Source organism: Danio rerio, chromosome 11 (genome assembly GCF_052040795.2).
Source record: "Danio rerio strain M-AB ecotype USA chromosome 11, GRCz13ab, whole genome shotgun sequence".
NCBI classification, from domain to species: Eukaryota; Metazoa; Chordata; class Actinopteri; order Cypriniformes; family Danionidae; genus Danio; species Danio rerio.
The window spans coordinates 7295033-7318015 of NC_141031.1; the positions used below are offsets into that span (position 1 = coordinate 7295033).

Below are 22983 nucleotides of genomic sequence, written 5' to 3' on the forward strand. Positions count from 1 at the left end.
AAGTCTTACAAACAATAGATATAAAAAATTACTTCAAACTAAATAGATTGTTGTGCGTTTTATTTTTTATAAAACATTTAAACGTGCATTGTTTTTTATTATTATTTACCATATATATATATATATATATATATATATATATATATATATATTATACACACACATATATATACACATACATAGTTGCAGTTGAATTATTAGTCCCCCTTTGAATTCTCTTTTTAAATATTTCCCAAATTATGTTTAAAAGAGCAAGGACATTTTCACAGTATGTCTGATAATATTTTTTCTTCTGGAGAAAGTCTTATTTGTTTTATTTCGGCTAGATTAAAAGCCGTTTTTAATTTTTTAAACACCATTTTAAGGTCCAAATTATTAGCCCTTTTAGGCTCTATATTTTTTTTCGATAATCTACAGAACAAACTATTGTTATACAACAACTTGCCTAATTACCCTAACCTGCCTAGTTAACCTAATTAACCTAGTTAATGTCACTAAGTTGTATAGAAGAGTCTTGAAAAATGTCTAGTCAAATATAATGTACTGTTATCATAGCAAAGATAAAATAAATCAGTTATTGGAAATGAGTTATTTAAACTATTATGTTCAGAAATGTGTTGAAATAAATCTCTGTTAAACAGAAATTGGGGAAAAATTTTGAGGATGCAAATTTGTATAATGATGTTGGAATGATCAAAGTACAATGTTGAGGTGGTTTATGAGGACATGCCTTGTGTTCATGTAATTCAAAACTGTTAAAAATCATACTCGACTGGGTCATTTAACATTCAAAATCTGCCACAGGTCTCATGTGAAGGTTGTTTATAGGGGTAGTGGTGGAGAGCGGCATTATAAGTACAAGGTTATACGCCTATGGAGATTGCCCATAAACCACCAAAATCAACGTGAGTGTGTGTGTGTATAGATAATGGATGGATAGAGACTTTCATTCATTCATTTTTTTCTTCGGATTAGTCCCTTTATTCACCAGGTGTCACCACAGTGTAATGACCCGCCAACTTATCCAGCATCGGTATTAACCTTTCAGCTGCAGCAATACTGAAACATCCATCCACACTCATTCACTCACATACAGCCAATTTAGTTTATTCAATTCACCTATAGCGCATGCCTTTGGACTGTGGGGGAAACCGGAGCACCCAGAGGAAACCCACACCAACAGGAGGAGAACATGCAAACTCCACACAGAAATACCAACTGACCCAGCCGGGGCTCGAACCAGTGACCTTCTTGCTGTCAAACTTCAGAGATCTAAGAATCATAATTTTACCATTATTTCAGACCAAGTATAATAGGATTCTAGATGGGATATCTTGCTAGATCTCTTTTAAAATAATATTACACAAAGGTTGCACAATCTTTCCTGAGGCGAGGTAAGTTTTTATTATGATTCAAAGGACCAACATGACACCCTGTTCCTTAGTGTGCGAATAGACTTTGCTTATTCCCTCTCAGGACCGCAGACTTCTGAGCACATTAGAGAGGCTTGAAACAAACAACAGAGTAACAATTAACAAGCAACGAGGTTTGTCAACAGCGCAATAAGATCACCTGCTCCTGTGGGAACACGCTCGGTATTATCGGTCTCATATAGACGCAGGTTTTTAATGGTGATAAGACAAAATAGTCGAAAGACCTCCGAGTCCGACTCATCTTTAAAGCAACAGTTTATACTTTTATACACGTCAGGTTAATTAAACATAGAGCAGCTGCTCGTGCTCTCCAGGGACTGATCTCTGTGGCAGGCGGTGGCTCGTAAACACCGGGTCTCCCTCGGCCTTCCTGATCTCAGTGGATAAAATGACGGCGCTGAGGAGAACAAACAACCGAGCTGGAGCGCCCTGCAACAGAGAGCTGTGTTCTTTTTTGTATAATAGGAGACAGCTGAAAAGTCTTTACACAATTTGTCAAATGGCTTGATTTACATTTACTTTTTAATTATAATTTCATTTCTTAAACTAGCAGTGATGCTCACAGTGGCACCGTAGAACTACCCGGATGTCGGTGGTTTAATAGGACTGGAATATTCTGGATTAACTGAGGTGTTGGTCAGGATGGATGTGGTGGAGATGAGAGAGGCACTTGGGTTGGAGGTTCTGCGGGGACAGAGCGCTGATTCTCTGCAGCCTACTTCCAGAATGGTGCGAGTGTTCATCAGCTCCACTCACTCAGGTAAGACTTGCACTTCTTGTTTTAGATAATTTTAGCTCAATTTATTTATTAAACATTTTTTTGCTCCATGATCCATCTCATGAAAAACATTAGCTATATTAGAACTATTTTGTAATTTTTTATTTAAATGGTTTCTGTTTTTGTTTGTGGTCTTTTTTATGGGTAAATACAATCTCTTCAAAATGCAACACAAATGTTTATTCATTTAATTTCCTTTGGCTTAGTCCCTTTAATAATTAGCGGTTACCACAGCGGAATGAACCGCCAACTTATCCAGTATATGTTTTACACAGCAGATGTCCTTACAGCAGGAATCCAGGACAGGGAAACACCCATACACTCTCACATTCACAAACATACACTACGGCCAATTTAGTTTATTCAATTCACCTGTACCACATGTATTTGGACTGTTGGGAAAACGGGAGCACCCAGAGAAAACCCACGCAAACACAGGGAGAACATGCAAACTCCATACAGTAATGCCAAGTGACCCAGCCAGGGTTCAAACCAGCGACCTTTTTGCAGTGCTAATCCCTAAATGTTTATTTTTCAGATAAAGCAATCGTCTGAAAGTGTGAAATATATTTGTGACCTTGGTCTTAAGTAAAAAAATAATAATAATTGGTTGGAATTGACAAAAATACATTGTTTAAGTCACAATGATCAGTTACATTTTATGCCAAAAGTCAAGTAAAGATCACGCTCCACGAAGACTGTTAAAAATACATGAAAGTAAAATAAAAATACATATAAAATAAAAAATAAAATAAAAAAATAGAAATGTTAAAGTAAAAAAAAACTTAATCGCTAAAAATAAAACTTAAAATGCTAAATTTCCTTCTGTTAATATATACAAGTAAATTTATTGATTATCAATGTGCATTGCTAAAAATGGGATTCATAGACTTTTAAGGGTGAATTTATCAAAATTATAATTTTTTTAATCCCCAGAATCCATATTTTTTAAATAGTTTTATCTCTCCCAAATATTTTCTAATCCAGAGATGTCCAAAGTAGGGCCTGCAGGCCAAAGATGACTCTATGCTAACCTTGGCCCGATTTAGATTTGGCCCGCCATCCCATCTGAGAGGAGGGGTAGAAGCTGTTTAGATGCTTGAATCACAGAAAATATTAAACAAAAGTGTGTAAAATCTATGCATAATAGTGACGCAAATGCAATGTTTCCACATTTTCAGGTTTGCCGAATTGTCATATATTACTGATTTCATGATAGTCATTTCAATATTGTATCAACTGTGTAAAATGCAAGATAACAAACGACATTGTATTGTTGACAGACATGAAAAATGAGAGAAATGCATTCTGGGAGAAGGCCTATTCGGAACTACAGACCCACTGCCAAAGTTTGGGTCTTGTTTTTGAGGTTTGTGCTGAAATTACAGTTGCAGTCTAATTTAGTTTTGCTGGAAAACACTTTATAACAAAGGTCTCAAACTCAATTCCTGAAGGGCCGCAGCTCTGCACAGTTTTGCTCCAACTCTAATCAAACACAGCTGATTCAACTAATCAAGGCGTTCAAGATTACTAGAGACTATTATGCCCTGTTTCCACTGACTGGTACAGTGCGGTACGGTACGGGTCAACTTTATCAGGCTTGCATTTCCACTGCCAAAAATGTACCAATGGCTTGCTCTAGGAAATCTCACTCAAAGTAAAGCTTTACGGGTCATTTACATATCACATAAAAAGCACTTCTCACAAAGCAGATGCTTTATGCACATATATACTCGTGTATAAATGTTCATTACTAACCTTTCTATGAACATGATTTGATTATAACTGCAGATCAATGACAGTGTGAAATAGCCTACTGTAACGTCTGCAATTATATAAAATAAATAAATAAATGCAACATATATGAACACATACAGACCCTTACAGTCTCCGAAATGTTACCAATTAAAGAAAAACTACACACAGCAGACATTTAGTCCTTATTTGGGTTCAAAAACAACACAAAATAAAGCCCACAGTCAGTGAAACCTCTGATCTGTGTCTTTAATCTTCACCAGCACATGTAGCCTCTGTTAGAAAGTAATTCAGTCATTCCAAATTCATAATAGTCCAAAAGGTGATGATAATAGTTAAACACGGCAGTTTGTTCATGGTTTAGATTGCTGAAAAAAAGAATTTTCTCCTTTGTTTTTTATGGCTTCTCCTTTGTTTTTTTGCGCTTCACTTTTGCGTTTTTCTGTTTCTGAAAGGATCGGATGATAGAAGCACTTCAATAATCATGCTCACGTTATTATTATCAGCTCAAGAAGTTCGTTATTTCAAATATAAACACGATCAGAAGCTCTCTGGAGAAAGTGAAACAGCTCGTAGTTTATGATCGCCTACACCTCCCTCTAACCCAAACCCAACCGTCACAGTAGCATATATGTTACCTTAGTGGGCGGTACAAGGTCCGCTATGTAGTTGACGATCACCTACATCTCCCCCTCCCCCTACCCTAAACCCAACCATTGCAGTAGCATGGGTGTTACCTTAGTGGTACAAGGTCCGCTATGTAGTTGACAATAGTCTACATCATCTAGCTGCGGGCTGCAGCGAGGATATCTTGGAGACTGTTTTCACTGCCTGATGACGTTGTTGACCAGGTCTGATGCGTAGTTGACGATCGCCTACACCTCCCCTTACCCTAAACCCAACCATCACAGTAGCATGAGAGTTACCTTAGTGGGCGGTACAAAGGCCTGCTATGTAATTGAAAAGCGCCTACACCTCCCCCTACCCTAAACCCAACTATCACAGTAGCATGGGCATTACCTTAGTTGGCGGTACAAGGTCCGCTACGTAGTTGACAATTGCCTACAACCTAAACCGCATGGGCCTTACCTTAGTGGGGGGTACAAGGTCCCTTATGATGTTGATGATCACCTACCTCACATGCGGGCTGCGGCGAGGACATCTTGGACACAGTCCTCGCTGCAGCCGGCAGCTTGATGACGTAGTTGACTAAGTCCGCTACGTAGTTGACGATCGCCTACACCTCTCCCTATCCTAAACCCAACTGTCATGGGAGCATAGGCGGTACCTTAGTGGGCGGTACAAGGTCCATCACGTAGTTGACAATCACCTACACCTCCCCCTACCCTAAACCCAACCATCACACTAGCATTGGCATTAATTTAGTGGGCGGTACAAGGTCCGCTACATAGTTGACGATCGCCTACACCTCCCCCTACCCCTAAACCCAACTGTCACAGTAGCGTGGGCGTTACATTAGTGGGCAGTACAAGGTCCGCTATGTAGTTGATGAATGCCTATGTCATCAAGCTGCGGTCTGCAGGAAGGACATCTTGTTTTGTCATGCTAGGTACCCAAAAGGGTACCCAAAAAGTGGCATGGTATGGTTCGCTTTTTGGTACCTTTTGACAGTGGAAATGGCCATAAAAGTGTACCGTACCACTCAGTGGAAATGGGCCTTTAAGCAGGTGTGAGTTGGATGTGGTTGAAGGTTGTTGAACTGTGCAGAGCTGTGGCCCTCCAGGAATTGAGTTTGAGACCATTGATTTATAACTATTTTACATTTTCTTTGCCCACAGGTAGTGGATTTCAAATGTGGAATGCGCGACATCACTGCATCTGATCATTTAATAACTGAACTGTGCATTCAAGAAATCGAAACCTGCCAGAGGATATCAGATGGGCCAACTTTTATAGTAAGTGTCACCAGCAGCCTTATTAAATTTGTGATATTTAGGCCATCAGGTTTTTTTCCAATCTGTAAGCATAAATGTAATACAGTATCTCTGTTTTTTTTTTGTTTTTTTGTTTTTTAGGCTTTGATCGGTAATCAGTATGGCCATCGCCTTGTCCCGCGCCTCATACCAGAGGCAGAGTTTGAGTTGCTGCTATTAAAACTTTCCAAAGATCCAGAGAGTTTAAAGCTCCTTAACCAATGGTTTAACAAGGACAGTAACTCAGTCCCACCCACATATAACCTCCTGCCAATCACGGTGCACTACCCACATTACAATGAGAGAGATTCTGAGAACGCACAGTTGCGGGATAATGATGTCATATCCTGGAATCTAACAGAGTCACGGCTGCTGCAGGTTCTCCGCAGCGCAGCTCTACAGGCTGAGAGAGACGGGGATTTCACTGCTGACAGCAAGCACAAGTTTTTCAAATCTGGTAAGACATTTTTTAAATGTTTCATGGATATGCAGAATAGGGCCTAAATCTTATTTCCAACCTGGTGAATTTTTGGAAGAATTCCATTCCAATTAGATCAGGGGTGCCCAAACTTTTTCTCATGAAAAACCAAACTTGATTGAGGCTAGTGGGCTGAAGGTAAATATAGTTGCCATTGGTAATTTCCTAGTTTATTTAAAAATGTTTAGAAATGACTAGAAAATATTGCTTTATATTAGCTAATACAGATTTTTTTTACATTTAATAATAAACTTATTACAAAAAAATCTAAACAATTTCATGTATAACAGAATTACATTAGTTTTTGCCTTGATTTGCTTGCCATTGTCTTTTACATAATCCTCTATTTGTCAAGTGAGAGTATTTAAAAAAAAATCTGAATAATTTACAACATTTAATTGAAACCTTCCATTTCAATTAGCTTTTTCTGTAGCTCAGCAATACAACAAACAAAAAAGGTTATGTCAGAATTAGAAATGACAATCTCTGTGTTTAAGGCGTTCATCCCTACTCATACTCACTTCTCCTCACAGATGGCATATTGGGCCAAATCAAAGGTTACCATGGGACAACTTTATTTGAATATATACAATACAATACAATACAATACAAAAAGCAACAACAATTATAAAGACAGAAAAGAAATGCAAACAAAATAAACAAAAAAAAGGAAAGATTTTAAAACTATTATTACATCAGTTCCTCCAGTACTATACATGGTTCAACAATGTTACACATATATATCTAGGCCAATGGGCACAGGCAATATGGTGATCTTGCAGACGATGACAGGGTTATACCTTTAAACTGTTATCCTTGCGTTTGACAGGTTTTCGGTGGCTTCGAAGCCAGCAATGCTATCAGATAGATTGTGTCTAAGTCTCTCTAAATGTAAAGTGCTAGAAAATTTTGAAAGCCATGATATAAAATGTGGTACTAATGCCTTTTACCTTAGACAAAGAATATATTTTTTATATATTATTTCTATCACCAATCCATATTGGACAGCTTTTTTAATTTGATGACTACTTCCACGAATTGGGACCAACCAATGACTGTAAAAAATATGGATGACGCGACAGCCCCTTTTCCCATTGAACGCCTTGAGGGCAAAACGCCTGCTTGACGGGCAAAAACTGTTGCAAAAGACTGCTGAAATTGGAGCCTTGACATGCGCAGAAGGACTGTCTGATGGAGACAGAGGAGGAGCCGCAAAAATGAGCGGAGTCGAGCTTCCAACCAAACGCTTTATGTAAAATCAACCACGCCCCCGAACTTCTCAGCATGCGTTTGCTGTCATATCAACACAAATGGATGTAATAACGTTAACAAATATGAGGGTTTTATATATTCAATCGCGCCAGCTCCGGGCCGCAGCACATAACCTACTCGCGGAGTCGCGGGCTGATTCCGGCTCGCATGCGGCAGCGCCAGCTCGCTCGGCCGCCGCATCTGGCTCGATTGACTCGGGTTGGAATCGGGCAGTGAGTCCAGGCATCCGGAGTAGGTCCAGCAGAGGTAGTCAGTCTGAGCTCTGAGGGGTAAGTCTCCGGCATGCGAGAATCTAGCCGGAACTGGCCCGAGTGTATTTTGCTATCTGGGTGGTTATGCGTGTATCAGCAAACTAATAAAGCCCGAAAAAAGCCCTGACCTTAGTGAATAAACAGTGTTCCACCAGGATCATGTATGTCAGAAACTGTAGTTTACTGCTGAACTCATTTTGTCATGGTAAAATAACACAGAAATCGAATAATAACACTTCAGTCTTCTGCCGAAGCTCAGACACGCTGCTTTGAGAAACTGTCAATCACAACTGTCAATCACGATGACACGCCCAGCATTAAATTACTGCTAAAAAACAAACTGTTTACAAAAATGAAGATCTGCACCTATTTCAGCACAATAACCAGTGCCTTATTCGACCAGAACCATCTTTCGGGACATTTTATTGCAAGTGTAATAAATTTTTTTATTTGGGCTCAAGTCACCTTCATTAACACGGAGGAGGCGGGCTTTATGACTTGTACTGCAGCCAGCCCCCAGGGGGCGATCTAACGGCCGAGACCTTCACTCAAATGCAGGCTTGCGGCACACTTGGGACCAACCAAAAACAGCGATTGCTGGATTAGGGGCGAGGTCCCAATAATATGCCTTAGAGTAGAAGCCTTAGAATAAAATTTCACTTCAAAGCTCTAAAAGGTTTGGGCATGACCAAAAAAGATGTCGTAAGGAGCAGGGCGCACCCTTACAGATAGATATAGCTCAGAGTACAGCTGCTGCTCCCCCACATCGAGAGAAATCAGTTGAGGTGGCTCAGGCATCTGTTTCGGATGCCTCCAGAACGCTTACCTAGGGAGGTGTTCCAGGCATGACCCAGGGACAATGGCTGTTTCTCAATATGCATTCTTCAGCGGTCTTGCATCCTCGTGTTCTCGTGCAACGTCATCATCAGCTGCCTAAGTTCAGTTCCAATACTCAAGACTGCAAGTACGGAGGATGCGTAAAACTTCCCGGATGTGATCTTGATATCAAGGACGCACTGATGCAGACTTGAGCACCGAACTCGCTCTGGAAGTCCCAGAAGTCATTGCGACTGGAGGTGGGAAGCGGAGCATTTTATTTAGATTTATTATTAAAGTGCTGAGATATCACTTATTTACCTCAGGAGTTTCCCTAAATGAAATGGTGAAAGTAAACATTAACATGAATATCTTAATAAAGGAATAAACACATTAAGGGTTGTTTGTTTGTTGAAATTCGTATTAAAATTTTTTTAATTTATATTGTGCAGAGTATATTTAAAATGTTTTTATGCAAAGTATATATATTGAAGAGGTAAGTGCTGTAATGTTTAAATAATTTCTATTTAAAACACGTGAAGGTCACATGACCATCAGGAAGAACGCAGCATCCCATTTCTCAAAGGACGCATTCTCTGCCCTCGTGGTCTTCCGAGGACACCTGGCTAGACCGGTCTCCACAAGAATGCAAGTCCGTTCTCTGTGTTCTTGGAATTGAGAAACAGCCTATGTCTTTGGTGGGAAAGTCTGTAGTTCTCTCCCAAGACAGCATCCCCCGTGACCCGGTCCTGGAAAAGCAGATGAAAATGAATGAATGAATAAATGAATGAATGTATTACTAATTGTTTTTTCACAATAGTTTGTTTAAAATTTTTTACTTCCTTGTTTTTTTTTTGTGTTTTACAGTTTTAGAATATGAGATGGAGCATGGCTTTCTCAAGACTCAAAGGGATGCATCGGCTGTGCTGTTTTTCCGCGAATTGCCTCGACTTAGTAAAAGAGACTGCAAGAAAAACTTTGCAAAGTTTCTGCTGGACGTCACAGCCGACGGCTTGCTGGACACACAAGCCCGGGAGCTCTTGACTGACCTGAAGCAACGCATCTGCAACACCGGTCGCCTCCAACCACTCTGTATGGAGCTCAGCAAAGGAGCCATGGACCCAAGCCGCAAAGAACACAAGGAATACCTGGGTAAGCTGTGTGAACAGGTAACATCTCAATTGAAGGAACTGATCAGCAGAAATGCCCTGCAAACCTCAGGAACTTCGGTAGATCCAGTATGGTCCTGGCTAAAACAGGAGATCTTTCATCATGCCAAGCTGAGTGAGGAGAAGTGTGCTGTGTTTAAAGGGAGAGACGACATTCTGGGAAAGATCTCCATCACGCTGTGGGAATCCAATGATGTTTCTCATGGACCTCTTCTAGTCCATGGACCTCCAGGAGTTGGTAAAACAGCTCTGCTTTGCAAACTGGCCAAGGAAATGCGAGCAGTTGTTGACAATCGGGGAGTTGTTCTGCTGAGGTTGCTGGGAACATCTCTGCTCAGTTCAGATGTCGATTCTGTTCTTCGAGGTGTTTGTCTTCAAGTGTGTGGAGCTCTAGGGTTGCAGTCCCCATACTCGCATATAGCGTACACGCATGAAGGGCTAGTTCGATTTTTCCATTCCATGCTGGAAGACGTGTCAAAACAAGGAGACACTCTTCTACTCATTCTAGACTCATTGGAGCAGCTTTTAGAGACAAACAAACTTCATAAACTAGACTGGATACCTAAAATAATTCCACCCAATGTGCAAATCGTATTCTCAACTTCTAATGAGTGTTTGGACAAATGTAAATCTTTGGTTTCAGCGGAAGAAAACATCTTTAAATTGGAACTTCTCACGAAAGATCAAGGGAGAGACGTCATTGATGCATATATGAGTGCAGCTGAACGCAAGCTGACGGCAGAACAGCAAGACGCAATCTTACGCTACTTTGAGCAAAGTGGAAACCCTTTGCATCTGAAACTCATGCTAGACGCTGCCAAACTGTGGTCCTCCTACACCCCTATGTCTAGTGTTCACCTGGACAAGTCGGCGGAGGAAGTGATGACACAGTTTGTCGAGTCACTTGAGGTGAATCATGGAAAGAAGCTAGTCAGTCATGCTCTGAGCTTCATCCTGTTATCAAGGTCAGTCATGTTATTTTAATCATTCACTTTCTGGGCCAAGGGCAACATGGTCGCTTAGTGGATTGCACTCACTGGTCGCCTCACAGCAAGAAGATAGCGATTGGTAGATTAGTTGGCACCTCCGGGTGCTCCAATTTCCCCCACAGTCCAAAGACATGCACTATAGGTGAATTGAATAAACTAAATTGGCTATAGTGAATGAGTGTGTATGGATGTTGCCCAGTTCTGGGTTTCATCTGGAAGGGCATTCAATGTGTAAAACATATGCTGGATAAGTTGGCAGAATTCCACTGTGGCAACCCCTGATGAATAAAATGAATGAATGTCTGGGCCAGTAGCCTAGTGGTTTGTGTGCTGACATATAGAGCCAATGCACTTCATGCATCCCAAGTTTGAATCCCAGGGTGTGGACCTTTCCCAATCCTGTCCACTTCTCTCTCTCACTTCACTTGCTACTAGCTACTGTCCTGTTAATAATGGCAAAAAATGAATCTTTAAATGTAATCGTTTACTTTTCACATTTGAAACAGATATGGACTTTCAGAGGCAGAGTTACAGGATGTCCTATCATTAGATAATGATGTTCTAGCTGAGATCTATAAATGCTGGCTTCCTCCGAGCCATACGCTCATGCGCTTCCCACGTTTTCATTGGTCAAGACTCAGGCATGACCTGAGTGCTCATCTGACGGAGAGATGGGAAGGCGGCGTTCTTCTGCTGGGTTTCACTCACAGGTAAAGTTTGCCTCAACCTTTCTGTTTGCCAAAAGAAACATTTTCTTGACCATGAATGCTGAAAATTAAGACAGAAACATTCTTAAAACGTACCTCTATATGCATTTCTGTAGAGCGCCAAATACCAAGGAGCTAGATCTAAGGAGCTACATTTTTTTGCAGATTTCCACCAGAAGCCGCTGTGTATGCTTTTTGAGATCTCAAATTTCTCTCGCTAGAGCTATTCGCGCCTGCTGTTACAATGTAAATCCCCCAGAGGCCGCTGTTGACTGTTTGAATGACTGAATATCTGACTGATCGAATTACCCACCCTCCACCTCCTCTAAACTTAGCCAATAGTGTTTTCAAAAGCACAGATTGACCCGCCCACCCACTTCCCTAAACCCAACCGTCAGTTTTAAAAAGCAATTCAGAAAAAGAAAAGCCCTTGCCTGATTTTTACCACGTTTTCAGATTTTACCACATTCTCAACCTCTTATTTACTTGATTATTTTATTTTTTGGCTTTTGTTTTTGTCTTACCTGCTTTCTGGAACCATTCTTCACTAGACTTAAACCCTGTTGTCGTGGTCTACTCCTCTCCGCGCCTCAAGTCCGCCGACGTACATAGCAAGCTATCTAGACAAACTGGTAACAGCGGGAAAGCCGTCCATACGGAGGTAAGTGGTCAGTTGGTAAGTGTGAAAAGGAGCAGCGTCATACCACCCTGTAGCATTTGCTTTAACAATTAAATGCAGCCAAACGTACTTCTGACTACATAATTCGCCATCTCCAGAAATGTATATAAGGCTACGTTTTTAAAATAAGCCTCCATATGGATGGGTTTCCCCGCTGTTACCAGTTTGTCCATTAGCTCGCCATGTACAGGTAAGAAAACGGGTAAGACAAAAACAAAAAGTAAAAAAAACATAAACAAGTTAATAAAAGGATGAGAATGTGGTACAATCTGAAAACGTGGTGAAAATTAGGCGAGGGCTTTTCTTTTCTGGATTGCTTTTGAAAACTTGGTTGGGTTTAGGGAAGTGGGTGAGCGGGCCAAGTGGTGCTTTTGAAAACACTATTGGTTGGGTTAAGGGAAGGAGGAGGGTGGGTCAATGATCTGTCAGTCAGTCAGTCAGTCAGTCAGCCATTCAGTCAGTCAACAGCGGCCTCTGGTGGATTTACACGAGAACGACAGGCACGAATGGCATTTGCCAGAGGAATATGAGATCTGAAAAAGTGCACACAACGGCCTTTGGTGGATTCACGAAAACAAAAACTGCAATAAAACAGTCCTGGGACGTATTTGGCTCTCTCCAGAAATGTATATAGCGGTACGTTTTCAGAATGAGCCTGGGTTGGTCTTTTGGTGTGACTGTCTCAAGCATGGTTCAATAAATTACAACTATAAATAAAAAAAATATATATAAAATCATTAATAAATACCTCAGGCCTAATTTTACAAGTGGCTATTTTAGTAAATGGCAACCATTTTCATACATATATTTCCAAAAACAGAGGAATTTGATACATATTATCACTGAAAACCTTGTCCTCTGGAGTGACACTTTAAATCTGCAATTCCACAGAAAACCTTTATCAGTTGAAGGGCCTCATTTAAGATCATGTGACTGAAGCCCACCTGTTACATTTAGTCTAATTTTTTTCATTAAATGCTAACATTTTTGACATATTTAGCTTTTTGTACAGCAAAAAAATTGTTAAGTTTTGTTGTTTGACAAATCATGGAGAAAAAAGTAATATTCATAATTTTGCAAACAAAATAAATAGCACTGAATGAAGATAAATGTCCTAAGTGCTAATTCATGTTGGAAGCATGCTAATTCATGTTGCAAACATGCTAACAACATGCTAAAATCATATTGGAATCACACTGACAACATGCTATGTTAGAGACATGCTAACATGCTAATTCATTTTACTGCCGATTTGTAACTACCCGTCTGTAGCTTGGATATGACAATGAAATGACAACTTCACCATCTCATCATGGTTCCTATCTCGCCTTTACTTCTCCTAGGCAGTTTGCAGAACTGGTAAGGAGGAGATATTTGTCACGTGATGTGAAAGCTGACATGCACACGATCCTCGCCGAGTATTTCTCCGGACAGTGGAGTAAGGGGCAGCTCAGACCCATCCTTCTCCCCTCACTGAGCGCATTTCTCAATGCTGACAGAAAGGTTTACTCGGTCACTAAATTAGTATTATGTCCAATATGTTTACTTGCAAAGTAACTTACATGTTTACTTTTTTGTTGAATAAAATCAAGGTATCACCCCAGCCCTTGTGGTTTTCTGAAGAACTTGCCAATTTGCGTAAGATTCATGAACTTCCTTATCACCTTGCTCACGCAGGAAAATGGGACGAGCTACGACAATCAGTGCTTGGTGAGTTTTGGAAAGTTAAAGTTACATTTGTCAGGGTGGAGGAGGAAAACAAATCCCATTTAACATACTTAAAGTGTCATAAACCCTGTTTTCAGTGTTTTTTCACACCCCAGATTTGAAAAAGGCTAGTAAAAGGGATATTTTTAGAGGGAAGGATTACATAAAACGGGAGTTTCATTACACACATGATTACAGCTAATTTGCACACCGCCAATGGAAGCACACATTCAAGTAAATGAAGAGCTGTACGCTTATTTTACGCGGCCGCCATTTTAAAGAACCAAAGCGAGGCTGCGGTGGGAAGAAACCCGAAAGTGTAGGACCAACACTGTAAACATTGCAGCAACATGCTGTGGACTACAAACCTCCAGCTGTTGCAGAGATTTTAAAATGCAGAAATGGTGTAACCATCACTTTAATATCAATCAGTTCAGCTTAATTTAAACAGTTAAAAGCAAATTATGCATCAAACAACATCACAATCTCTGTAGTACCCTGCTAAAAAATCCAGCTTAAACCAGCCTAAGCTGTTTGGCTGGTTTTAGCTGGTCGACCAGGCTGGTTTTAGAGGGGTTTTGGCCATTTCCAGGCTGGTTTCCAGCCATTTCCAGCCTGGTCTTAACTGGTCAGGCTGGAAAATGACCAGCTAAATCCAGCTAAAACCAGCTTGACCAGCCTGGTTTAAGCTGGACATAGCTGGTTTTGACTGGGCTCCCAGCCTGGCTAGGCTGGTTTTAGCTGGTCATCTCCCAGGCTAACCAGCTAAGACCAGGCTGGAAATGGCTGGAAACCAGCCTGGAAGTGGCCAAAACCCCTCTAAAACCAGCCCGGTTGACCAGCTAAAACCAGCCAACCAGCCTAGGCTGGTTTAAGCTGGATTTTTCAGCAGGGTAGTAATATGCTCAAGTGTACTCCAAGGCTTCAGTTCATGGCACCAGTTAAACACTGTGGGGATGCTTTCCTGCTTCAGCCTATGTAACCCGGGGAGTGAAAAAACACTGCATTCCTTTGTAGCACATCCTTGTGTTGTCTGTAATAGTGTTGTCCCGGTACTAAGCTTTAAAGGGCACCTATGGTGAAAAATCAACTTTTCAAGCCATTTGGACAGAAATATGTGTATATATAGTGTATAGACCATCATACTGGGGTGATACAAACACACCCAGTCCTTTTTTTTACAATTTAACAACATAATAACAGTGGACCAATTAGAGCGGTTTTCAGACAGACCGCAACTTTACGTAGGAGTGTGATCCCCCTGCCCACCGTATTGATTGACAGCTGCACGCATTAACATGTTCCAGTAGTCACATGTATGAAGATGTCGGGTCATCAAGCAGGTCGCTCGCCTCGTCTGTGTTTGTGCTCAGTAAACAGCAGTGGGTGAACTGATGACCTTCTCGGCCAATCACAAGCATTTCTATGGAGCACGTAAACACAATGGCAAATCAGCGCTGTTTTAGGAAAGCCATCAATGGTTTTTCTTTTAATTCAGTATCGTGACAAGTCTTATATAGTGAAAGAATCAGTTCATTAACTCGAGTTTGATAAATGGCATCTAAAACGTATGTTTGGGAAAGAAAACGTTAGCTAACTAGTGCCATTTCCCTTAAATTAGCTAAAATTGAGCTCTGATATTCAGATCGGACCTTTGGGTCACTCGGAAGGTGGTGGAATAATACATTTGTGTCACTTTGTCTTGGCTGATTAGATATACAGCCAAGTACACAATGTTCTGATGCAACTCCCAACGATACTTCCGGGTTTCTTCCCACTGCAGCCTCGACTTCGCTTTAAAAATGGCGGCCGCGTGAAATCAGTCTATGCAGAGAGCAGGAGATACAGACATTCTGAGAGCAGTTTTCCTTATCAGAATCCTCCGAATCTCACCATGGTCATAAGGATGACAGTGTAGGTCCACTGCTGAAAATAATAAACACAATAACAAAACCAAATAACTGTCAAGAAGTAGTGCACGCTTTTATTTCTGTAATGCACTGAATTCTATGAAGTTCAAGCAGAGACATCAGAACGCACATCTTGTAGGTACTGTTTGAGTTGTTGACTCCTATAAATCATAGAAATACCATAATATGTTTGTAGAAATTGAAGAAAAATGCTAAGTAAACATGTTTATCTCAAAAACAATGCTAAAATTAGATTTTTTCTTTTGAAAATGTGCATTCCCTGTCGGTATGTCTGTCTTTGTTTTTGGTCTTTATAATCTGCCCACTGCCAGTTTACCCAGTTGTATTTCATCACCCGAGCTGCCTTGGTGGAAAACACAGCATATTTCTTTTCAGTCAGGAATGCTAAATCAATGTATGTGACACGGCCGAAAACCATATTTGTTGTGACTTAGTCACAATTCGAATATGCTTAATTTACTTTCAAGATCTGAGTTAAACTATCTGCTGCAGCTTTCAGTATGGCAATAAGTGTCACTTAAAACGGTATTCAAACTTACATTGGTAGCATTAACATTGAAAAAATACATAATCAGTATCTGAGGTGATCATTGTCATAGTAGATTTATGCTGTTGTTCCACCGTGAGCAATAGATAGTTTCCAGAGTTCAACTGGAAGATTTTTTTCTACTGGTTCAGATTTTTACTTTCCCTGAAAAAAAAAAATTGACTGGCCCCACCAAAAATAAAACCCTGTTCAAAAATTTCTTAGCCTCATATTTTAAATTGTGTCAAAAATAATGTCTGTAAAAGGACACCTTTCACCCCGCTCACAGACAGTTTTCTCTCCTGCCCTCCGGCAGGCGCTTCAGGCTCCCCCGGACAAAAAACCAGCAGACTGAGGAACAGCTTTTTCCCCAGAGCTGTCTGCCTCCTGAACTCTGCCCCACACTGACTCTTTTGCCCCCCCAATACACCCCCCACTCTCCTCTAACTTAAACTCCTCGCAATAACTGCACTGTTTAACATTTGCACATTTAAAATTTGCACATTCACTGCACCACATTGAACTGTTTACTTATTGAACTGTACGTACCCACTGCATATGGGCATTTGTAATTATGTACACACCCACTATAAATATACACTTGTAATCATGCTTATAAATCTGCAGACTACTGACTATTAATAGCAACCTGTACATATATTCATATATTGTAACATATACACTTGTAATCATGTTCATCTATCCCTGTACATATATTCATATATTGTAACATATACACTTGTTATCATGTTTATCTATCTGCACACTACTGTTTATTAATAGCAACCTGCACATATATTCATATATTGTAAATCTGTTCATAGCTTATCCAACCTGTATATAATGTTCATAATACATCCATCTGTAAATATCACCATAGTTTTCTATAACTGCACTTTATAACTTATTCCTGTATCCTGCACTTGCTGCTATTGCACTGCTGGTTAGACCTAAACTGCATTTCGTTGCATTGTACTTGTACATGTGTAATGACAATAAAGTTGAATCTAATCTAAATCTATAATTTAAATATTTAAAAAATGTTAAGAAATAAGTATGCTGAGCTAAATTCAAAGTGTCATGCAAACAAAATGAGCAGTATGAAAATGTGTAGATATTATATTGCAGTTCTAAATTATTTAAGAAAAGGTGGTAGACTGTGCAAAACATCACTTCATTTTTTGGTCATGTTGTACCCACATAAATGTCTGCTTCCAAGACGTTAGAAACAGATGTTTTCTTTTAGACTCATAATATATATAAAAAAAACAATGTGCCGACAACATCTAATTAGATAAGAGGAACCAAAAAAGCAATATCGTGTTACATCATGTTACATCACAGAGAAGGTAGCATATAAAGGTTTAAAAACAAACGGTTTCTTGATTTTAAGACATTATTTTAATATATTTTATATATTTATTATTTTTATAATTTTAATATTTGCATGCAATTGATAAACAGTCGTAGGTAAATTTAACTTTAGTGACAAGGCAACACTGGCCCAATCGGGCCAGTAACAATCTTGTCTACTGTTTCAAGCATATCACATGCTGGCTCCGGGCCCTGGTTTCTAAGGGTGCTTTCACACCTACACTTTTGTTTCGGAACGTATCTCGTTTGCCCAGTTAGCGCGGTTCGTTTGGCATATGTGAACAGGGCAATCGCGCTCTGTTCCGCGCCAAAGTAATCGCTCCGAGATCGCTTGAGTGAGGTGGTCTCGGCTCGATTGAAACGAACCCTGGAGCGGTTCGATTGCAGTGAGAAAGCGATCCGATCCGAGCGCGGTTATATCACAGTGTTTTATGGATATGTAATAGGCTTACGGCTATATGAAGAGAGAATTATGAGCAGGGCGGGAAGTTTCGCGAGTCTCCGGATGCCCGCAAACGAGTGATGATCTCCCGGTAATCTTGCGTCTCCCTCCCGGTCATCAAATAGGCTACGTCGCACACCCTTCTCACCCCTCCCCACCGCATCTCTCCTTAGACACGTCGCGCGCGCTCACCCTGTCAATCACCATCAAACCCCCACCTCTCCTGACAGCTGAGCGGGACGCTGCAAAATAAACCCTGACACTCTGACCAATGTAAGGAGAGTTTACTCGCACGTGACTTGTTTTAGCTCTTTTGGTCCGATTAGAAACTTTGCAATGTGAAAGCGAACCGCTCCAAGAGCAAAGAGCAACAATGTAACAATTGTAATCTCTGTTTCGGAACAACTGAATCGATTCACAGGTGTGAAAGCACCCTAAAATAGCAATTTCTGGTGATGGGTCTTACAAAAACTCCTCTTAACATGGAAAATATTCCTTTTGTCGTGTGTAGTTGGGACATGGTGTAGGTTCAATACTCAGGCATGCTCGCTCGTGTTGGTGTTGTCAATCTGGGGCCGGGTGAAAAAGTGTTTTGATTTTGGATTGCAATACCTAGTTCCACCACTGGGTGTCAATCTTACAAACTGCACCTTTAAATGTATTCTTGCAAATAAACAAAAGTAAACCCTTTAAAGTAATGAATGTCTACAGCCCGACTCATTCTGTTGGTCATTCAGTCAACTGTGGCCTCTGGTAGATTTAAGTGAGAACAGCAGGCACGAATGGGACTCGCAAGAGAAATTTGAGATCTCAAAAAGCATATACAGCGGCCTCTAGTGGACTCGCGAAAACTTAAATTGCAAAGAAACAGATCTCCTGGGATATATTTGGCGCTCTCCAGGAATGTATATAAGGCTACATTTTCAGAGTGAGCCTGGGTTGAACACATTCAACCCATGTCTGTATGCATCTCCCACATAACAATATGGCAACCCTTGGTAATCTCATCTCCACTTACTATAATAACACGCTGACAACTGTCTGTATTCTGTTTAGTGCTTAATGAGTTTACAAGGAAATATATGAAACAAACGTGTGCATGTGTTCTCACAGGGAGTCTGGACTGGTTGTGCTGTAAGACTCTGCAGTGTGGCGTGAGCTGTGTTATTCAGGACCTGACCCTTTGCACTGACCTCACTGACTGCCCTGAGATACAGTTGCTGAAGGAGACGTTTCTGCTTCTTAAACCCTCGCTGGATTTTAGCGACGGCCGCGTGGGTAAGCATTGACCACCGGGGCTACTATTAGCTGCATAATTTGTGTGTAAATTTACTGACTTTACACTTCATCTTAAAATGTCTTCAGATATTGATTCGTTGTTTCTGTGTGATCTACTGCGCAATGCATTTCAGAAAAAAGCCAGTTTAACAAATTGTATTCATCCATTCATTCATTCATTCATTTATTTTGTTTTAGGCTTAGTCCCTTTATTAATCTGGGGTCACCACAGCGGAATGAACCACCAACTTATCCTGCAAATGTTTTTAACGCAGTGGATGCCCTCCCAGCTGCAACACAAATGCTATTATTACTGAAATTGAAATATATTTTTTATTGTTAGTTAAATATAAACATTTAAATCATAAACAATTTATTTGTCAGGTTGATTATTTAGTATTTTTGAAAAATTCTCCCTTTTCTTTCTCTTTTCAAATTCTTCCTAAATACTTTAAGGATTTACAAATTTTATTTTACAAATATTTTCTCTCTTTTTTTGACAGAAAAACAAATCTTCCACTTCAAACTTTATTGCCATTTAACATAAAAACATGTCAAATCTGCCACAATGTTACAGGTTTGTTTCCCCTTGACTAATTCTTTCTGTTTTCTGATAGATCCCTCGCTGCTAGTGACAGAGATCTTTGCCAGGCTACAGGGTCTTGCAGATCATTACCCCTCGATGATTGGTCAACTGTGTTCTCAATGTATGGACTGGTTTGAATCCTATTCTGACCCATTACTTGTGCCCAAATGCAGCTTCTTTGAAGCCCCTGGTGGCCCACTAAAGAGCACCCTCAGAGGATTCACTAAAGGTGACACCCTAAAAATAGTTCAATCTTAGTTTTGAACATTTTATATTTGTTTTTATTTATTCTATATTTATTATTATTGATATTATTTAGATTTTGTTAAAAGAAACTGTTTAAACATGTTTTTGTAAATCAGCTTAGTGTCATTAAATAATAATATAATAAATAAAATAGAAATACTTATATATATATATATATATATATATATATATATATATATATATATATATATATATATATATGTTTTTTTGTTGCTGTTTGTAGGGGTGAGGACTGTTGTTTTGTGTAATTATAATAATATAATAATATTATAATAATTAATAACATCATATATAGTTAAAGTCAGAATTATTAGCCCCCTTTGGATTTTTTTTTTATATATTTCCCAAATGATGTATGTAGATTATATATTCCCTAAGTAATGTTTAACAGAGCAAGGACATTTTCACAGTATGTCTGATAATATATTTTTCTCTGGAGAAAGTTTCATTCCTTTTATTTAATCTAGAATTAAAGCAGTTTGTAATTTTTTAAACACCATTTTAAGGACAAAATGATTAGCCCCTTTAAGCTATATTTTTTTCGATTGTCTACAGAACAAACCATCATTATACAATAACTTGCCTAATTACCCTAACCTGCCTAGTTAACCTAGTTAAGCCTTTAAATGTCACTTAATAGAAGTGTCTTGAAAAAATATCTAGTCAAATATTATTTACTGTCATCATGGCATAGACAAAATAATTCAGTTATTAGAAATGAGTTATTAAAACTATTATGTTTAGAAATGTGTTGAAAAAAATCTGCTCTCCGGAAAAAAAAATAATTCCAATAATTCAATAATTCAGGGGGGCTAATAATTCTGGCTTCAGCTGTATGTATTAATTCTTTTATTGTTATTGTTATTACTTTATTTTTCATAAAAAGAAGCTCTTCAAACATGCTTTTGCTAATCTGCCTAGTGTCATTTCATAGCAATATGTATTTTTTTTCTTGCTGTTTGTAGGGGTGAAGGCTGTTGTTCTGTGCTCAAAGAGGAAGCTGCTGTTAGCAGGTTCAGAGGATGGACTGATCATAGTCTGGAGTCTAAACAATCTGCAGCCTCTTCACACTCTTTCTGGACATAAAGGTACTGTAGAAACTAAGAGTGACACAGCCCTTTTTTCTCTGTCTTAATTCTAAACAAAATCTATGGGAAACTTTTTTTTAAAAATAAACATATATTTTTAATTAAATTATCAATTAAATTAAGTATTCTGTATACAATGCAAAGCAACATTAAGAGAAATGATTCCAGTCACCATTAACGCATGTCACAATATTGGGACTTTTCACTTCTCTAAAAATGCTCTAGGATGCTCACTATTCAAGTATGTGAACATCTATTTTTTTTCTTGATCTGTAATTACTTGTTCTGTTTGTAGCCGGGGTGCTGTCCCTGAAGCTGACGGACAAAACCAATAACTGTTTGTCTACTGGGCTCGATGGGACTCTGAGAAAATGGTGTCTGATAAGTGGACTGCAGCTTTTCTGCATCACTGATGCCGTTTCTGTCCAAACACACAGCCCTACACACATCCATATGAATGAAGAAAGGAAGATCATCATAACCAACCCAAGCAGCCAAGTGAGACAAATAAATTCAATACTTTTTCCTCCTTAAAGCAGGGGTGGCCTAACTATTTTTCTATAAAGGGCCAAAAACCAAACTTGATTGAGGCCTGCGGGCCGAATACATACCAAACCGTATTACAATACATTTGCCTAGGGGAATTTCTCAATTTATTTGGTGACATAAAAAAAAACAAGAAAAAGTTTAAATCATATCATCTAACACAGTATCATTTTTAACATTTTATAATAATCTTATTACAGTATAAACATAAACATTCCATTCATAACACATTAGAGATCAAAGCTGAATACACTAGTTGAGCTGCTCCTCCCTTTCCTTTGTTTTGCTCACAGATACACTGTACAACAAACTATCATTTACATAATGTTAATTCCTGTGTGTGTGTGTGTGTCACGTACTGTACCTTGGTGTTAAGCGGGACTGAGCCAGGGCAATCACAGTGATGATGTCGGCTTGTCTCCTCCAAAAACAGCTTCTGCAGACGTCGCGTGATGTTCTGAACGCTTAAAATACATTTTTTTTTCTGCAGACAGACGCGAGTCGCTTTCTGTATGTCTAATACCAAAAGGTTTAGTAAAATCAGAATGACCGTGATATGCGTACATCATTTCATTTCGGGAGGAGGAGAAGGCATGGAGGTAGTGGTTTTTATATTAATATAGAAAATAATCATTTTTGAAATATATTTTGAAATTACTAAATACATTTTTAAAATAGCAAAATGCCAACAACGCACCTAAACTCACCTCTTTTTTAGACCAGAACACTCACGAGTCCAAAGTGACACAAATGGATTTGCTATTTAAACAACGTGGTGCAAAACATGAACATTACTGTTGAAATAGTCTAAAAATAGCAATAAATTGTGCCTTATTGCACCGGGTGTATGATAGGGCCCAATATGACAGTTGGTATAAACATGCAGAAAATCTCATTCACATTCATGACATGTCAAGTCACGATTATAAATGTTTAATATCACCTATTTAAGAAAACTGTTATCGATTTGGTAGCAT

The 22983-nt window shown here is 39.3% G+C and overlaps 2 protein-coding genes across 4 annotated transcripts in view; both read left to right on the forward strand.

Moving 5' to 3' along the window:
* Positions 1-608, forward strand: part of ranbp3a (RAN binding protein 3a) — a 1280039-nt gene extending 1279431 nt beyond the window's left edge. The window contains exon 18 of one of the 2 annotated variants that reach the window (XR_015501848.1): positions 589-607. The gene's annotated coding sequence lies outside the window, so the exon portion shown is untranslated. Of the gene's footprint in view, positions 1-588 lie in introns of both variants that reach the window. The other variant, XR_015501847.1, reaches the window with a different exon arrangement.
* A 783-nt stretch (positions 609-1391) lies between these two features.
* nwd1 (NACHT and WD repeat domain containing 1) overlaps positions 1392-22983 on the forward strand; it is a 32645-nt gene continuing 11053 nt past the window's right edge. The window contains exons 1-13 of one of the 2 annotated variants that reach the window (XM_087273133.1): positions 1392-1877; positions 1987-2193; positions 3495-3580; positions 5766-5882; positions 6003-6357; positions 9585-10851; positions 11382-11585; positions 13605-13764; positions 13854-13971; positions 19355-19519; positions 20137-20334; positions 21338-21460; positions 21756-21958. In XM_087273133.1, the coding sequence (XP_087129259.1) occupies positions 2076-2193; positions 3495-3580; positions 5766-5882; positions 6003-6357; positions 9585-10851; positions 11382-11585; positions 13605-13764; positions 13854-13971; positions 19355-19519; positions 20137-20334; positions 21338-21460; positions 21756-21958 (3114 nt within the window). In that variant the 5' untranslated portion in view covers positions 1392-1877; positions 1987-2075. Of the gene's footprint in view, positions 2194-3494; positions 3581-5765; positions 5883-6002; positions 6358-9584; positions 10852-11381; positions 11586-13604; positions 13765-13853; positions 13972-19354; positions 19520-20136; positions 20335-21337; positions 21461-21755; positions 21959-22983 lie in introns of both variants that reach the window. The other variant, XM_087273132.1, reaches the window with a different exon arrangement.